A 4,190-nucleotide genomic window follows, 5' to 3' on the forward strand; every position below is an offset into this window, starting at 1 on the left:
CCTTTTAGCTAGGGACTAGGGTTACTACTGTATGGTGGCACTTGCACAAATGCAACAACAATCCATTGAAGGCTTTCAAGTAGGATTAATAATATGTTCAAAAATGACAATTCCCCCACTAATTTGTGTGGCGGAAATGGAAAAAAGAAAAGGCGGCGGGTAAATATAGAAAATAAAAATAGCATATTGTTGTGGAAGAAAGCATAGAGACTCTGACCACATCCATGGATGGAATCTTTCCTTAAATTCATTAGTCATGTCATCAGACTGTAACAAACAAGATGCTCCAGCGGAATGCTGAAGGTGCCATCATTTTGCCGTAACATATTTGCACAAGACACAACTTTTTTAGCCAAAAACAGACAACTCAGTTTGAGACAAAGGGTCATTTTGAACAAACACACTTTTGGCTGCAATAGAAGCAATTGCATTTCCTTTTCACCAATTGAATCCTTGATTTGTTGTCCCTTTGGAACCCATCAGCGATGTGCCTGCCTTTATCCCAGATCACTTCAAACACATTCCCATGATAAACTACTGCTAATTTGTAGATGATTGCACTTTTCCTTTACGTCTCTAAAAATGCTCTTTTATCGGCAAACTAGAACACAGATTTTTCACGATTTTACATCACGAGAAGAGTGATGCGTGTATTTGCATTACTCTTCAAGACCAAGGAATGAAACTAACGAAATATATTTACAACTTTACAAGCTAAAATGACTAGTCTAATACCTGAATCAAGATCCCTACACAGGGTTGGAATAAAGCTTCAAATGCATTTTCTGACGCAAAATCTACAGTTTGGCCAAGCTTTATCAACATTTACAAACACCAAGAGGAATAACCTGGTGAAACTGCTCAAGAACATGACTTTATGAGGCCCAGGTTGTAAAGGAACTTCTCTGATCTAGATTTAAACAGAGTGCCCAAAGAGAATCCCCCACTCTCCTGAGGCGGGGATTTTGAGTAAGCATCATCCTTCACGTGAAGTATAGTAAGGCCAAGCTCTTTCCGAACTGCTTCAATTGTTTCACTTTTCACCGGATCTCCTGACGCATCAGTCACACAAAAAGCATTGACAGCTTGGGAACCCCTGGTCGTAACCTCTGCTCGAGTGACTGAGAGACCATTTTCTCTAAATATGCGAGTCACATCAGACAGAAGGCCTACCCTGTCTTCACTACAGAGTTCCAGTCTTATGCCCTGCATCAAAAATAACATATTAACATCAAAACAAAACACTAGCAAAAAGAATCAGCCGGTAGAATGTACTCTAAACTTCCCCATATCCTTACCTTAGAAGCTCGCCTCTTAATAGCAGCCTCCAAACAATTAATTACCCTCTGTCTCTCTGGTTCAGAACTAACAGGGCAACCATCCATGTGCCTGATGTAGTATTCCTATCAATCCAAAAAGTTAAACAAACAATTAACTAGATGCAAGATATCAATATCAATGATATCAGTTATAATCAATGACAATAAAAAACTTAATAAGTTAATGCAATATATCAATTATCATCCATGTGACTTTAAACTTGCATTTAACATAAAACTAATGGATCCAAAAAAATTTGCAATTACAACTTGAGGGAAACAAGGGCAACCTGATAAGCCTCTGGTCCTTCTGCTATCACAGTTGCATGGTATACCACATATTGCATATCTGTCAATGTGCAAACCGTATCAAAGAGTAGCTTAGGCCGATCAAGGCACCTCAAGTTCACAACAGTGTATCCCTTATCAGCACAATTTTCCACAGTCACTAGAGGTTTGCTCCATTCACTCGTTGATCCACTGTCAGCATCATTCATGTCATAGTCACGATCAGCATACATCATCTGGTGCAGCCTCCTTTCTGTATGCGTTGAGCCAACAGAAACAGCAGTATTAGCACGCATCTGATCTCTATCCCCTTTCAGAACATAGAGGAGAAGCTGTTTGATCTTCGTTAATCTTTCAGGATTGTCAATTGATGATCCAGTAGCCTCATCGGTGATGTAAACAACTGATGCCATTCTTGAATTGTGGGTCCACACTTCAGCAGCTACTCCATTACATTTGAGGTCAGTCAAAACAGCAAAAACCTCTGAGAGCAAGCCTGGTCGGTCTCTCCCAGTCAATTCAATAGTTGTGTGTTTTGAGGCAGCTTGAACGCCCACAGATCTTGTCAAGGACCTGAAACTGTATGCTCTTGGTCCCAGTTGCTGCGACATGTCAATTGAATCATCAATATGATATGGAATTCACGACTCCTCATAGCATGTAGCTAAATCATCATAGTAAAGACAGACAGCAAGCACTGCTTTTCCTTTGTCTGACAATGTTGTATTAACTAGTAGATGCAAATAATGTGGGAGGGCTATTATGATAGAAGGCTCGGTATTTAGTGATTGACACATACTACCAGATAAGTACACAGTATGTATACTTGTGCTGTCTATTCCAATTTACAATTTGACTGGCACTATTCCTTCCATGGCATTTGATCATTGACGCAAGAGTCGTTTACAGTATTCGTCCTCGTGCTAAAATTTTCCTCATCCTTTTGGTTTGTTGACTTTTTATAAGGATAATATCCAGTCTAAATGCAGACAAATGAAGGCCAATTCTGTGGTTGAAAATTTAAGCAGGAGTGGAGCATAAAAAGTGAGCAATCAGAGATAGAATACATAAAGCAGTTTTAGCAATCAATGGTGGTGTTACCGCTCTAGCAACTAGCAGAACACTTGATTCCCACTCGAGTAAGAATTGGTGGAGGGAACTCTTTGGTTTCTGTTAAAAATAAATCTAACCGAACCTCAGTCTCAGACACCACTTTACATTGGATCTCCAGCAAAATCATCTTTCATGAATTTGTTTTAAGATAAATCAAGTAATAAGATCACCACTAGTTTTGCAGAAGTACCTGCTGAATTCTTTCGGCCACATCAACTTCAGATAGCTTATTCCCATACTGATCTGTCACGTGAAAAACTGCAAAGAACCATTTGAAGGAAAACCCCAATCAGATTCCATACAATTAAACATTTTATCAAACAAGTTCAATACAACCAAGGAGCTAACCATCCATGAACCACTCCCCATCTGAAGAAATGTAAGCTCGCCTAATAATAAGATCCAAATCAGTCAAAACCTGAACCACTTCTAGCAGACTTCCTCTCTTATTAGCACTATCAACCTGCAAAGTTTCCACGAAACCAAACTTCATCAGACAATCCTCACAATTGCTTGTAAAAAAAAAATTCTTAATAATTCAATCTGTTACCTTAATTAAAGTTGCTTTCCTGCTTGTGGCATTATCAACTGTAACCCTGCAAAGCCAACAACAAAAATAAACGAAAATTCTTGAAACTATTCGATTTCATATCAATAAAAAAATGGTGATTTTTCAAGAAAATATAAACAAAAAGAACCCACTTTAATTACAAAAACAAAGATTTGAAAAATACTACCATAAAAGAGAATCCACCCCCGGGACCCAAATAGTCATTAAAAAAGAAAGAAAGTAAAAATCAGAAGAAATGAAGGACCTTGGAGGGTTCATTCGAATCACAAGCTTCTCAAACTCTGCATCCAACGTTAAAGAAGGAGACCAACAATCCATTACCAAGAAAAAGAAGAGAAAGAAGAAAGAAAAAAAAACCCAGAAAAAAGAGCTATATAAAAGTATGGAAGAGGAATCGAAATGGGGTGTGTTATCTTGTTCGAAATGGGGGGGTTCAGCAGTGTTATCTTGTTCAAATTTGCGCGAGTTTGTTAAGAAGAGCCCTTGAATTCTGAGTTTGGTTGTGGCTTGTGTGGGGTGTGTTAAGAGTTTGTTGGGCGGTGGTGGCTCTTGAGTTGGACGAAGAGTTTTGGAGGGACACAACAGTATAACAAAGAAGCAAAGCTTGTGTGTGTGTATATATATATATATATATATATATGTGTGTATATTTATATATATATATATACACGTGTGTGTGATTATGTCAATTACTCCTCTGACCTCTCCTAGTATAGTAATTTAATATTAAATAAATTAATAAAAGGCAGCGCATGGTGCTCTCATACGGGCTTGTCGCTGGCACAATGGGCCCCACGTTGCTCTCTTCATAACATTTGGTGGCCGCCCCCCTCATTGCGTTTTTGGTGTGCTGTGGCTGTTCTTTCACAAGGCGGCTCAATGTTGCTACGTTTGGTGTT

At 38.7% G+C, this 4,190-nt stretch overlaps 1 protein-coding gene across 2 annotated transcripts; it reads right to left on the reverse strand.

Annotated features, from left to right (window-relative positions):
* LOC18608925 (ACT domain-containing protein ACR4) lies at positions 326 to 3,888 on the reverse strand. 2 transcript variants are annotated; one of them, XM_007043841.2, is made up of 8 exons: positions 3,536 to 3,888; positions 3,271 to 3,316; positions 3,069 to 3,183; positions 2,911 to 2,978; positions 2,709 to 2,777; positions 1,610 to 2,209; positions 1,299 to 1,403; positions 326 to 1,206 (listed from the first exon to the last, which is right to left on the reverse strand). In XM_007043841.2, the coding sequence occupies exons 1-8, from the start codon at positions 3,607 to 3,609 to the stop codon at positions 862 to 864; spliced, it is 1,422 nt and encodes a 473-aa protein (XP_007043903.2). In that variant the 5' UTR covers positions 3,610 to 3,888; the 3' UTR covers positions 326 to 861. The 2 variants fall into 2 exon arrangements, with proteins under 2 accessions (XP_007043903.2, XP_007043904.2); XM_007043842.2 differs by lacking the exon at positions 2,709 to 2,777.

Source organism: Theobroma cacao, chromosome 2 (assembly GCF_000208745.1).
Source record: "Theobroma cacao cultivar B97-61/B2 chromosome 2, Criollo_cocoa_genome_V2, whole genome shotgun sequence".
NCBI classification, from domain to species: Eukaryota; Viridiplantae; Streptophyta; class Magnoliopsida; order Malvales; family Malvaceae; genus Theobroma; species Theobroma cacao.

Coding starts and splice junctions, on each gene's coding strand:
- LOC18608925 (XM_007043841.2), bottom strand. CDS start 3,609: ATGGATTGTTGGTCTCCTTCTTTAACGTTGGATGCAGAGTTTGAGAAG. Junction 3,317..3,535: donor ATTCGAATGAACCCTCCAAG/GTCCTTCATTTC, acceptor TTGGCTTTGCAG/GGTTACAGTTGATAATGCCA. Junction 1,207..1,298: donor TTAAGAGGCGAGCTTCTAAG/GTAAGGATATGG, acceptor TTTTTGATGCAG/GGCATAAGACTGGAACTCTG.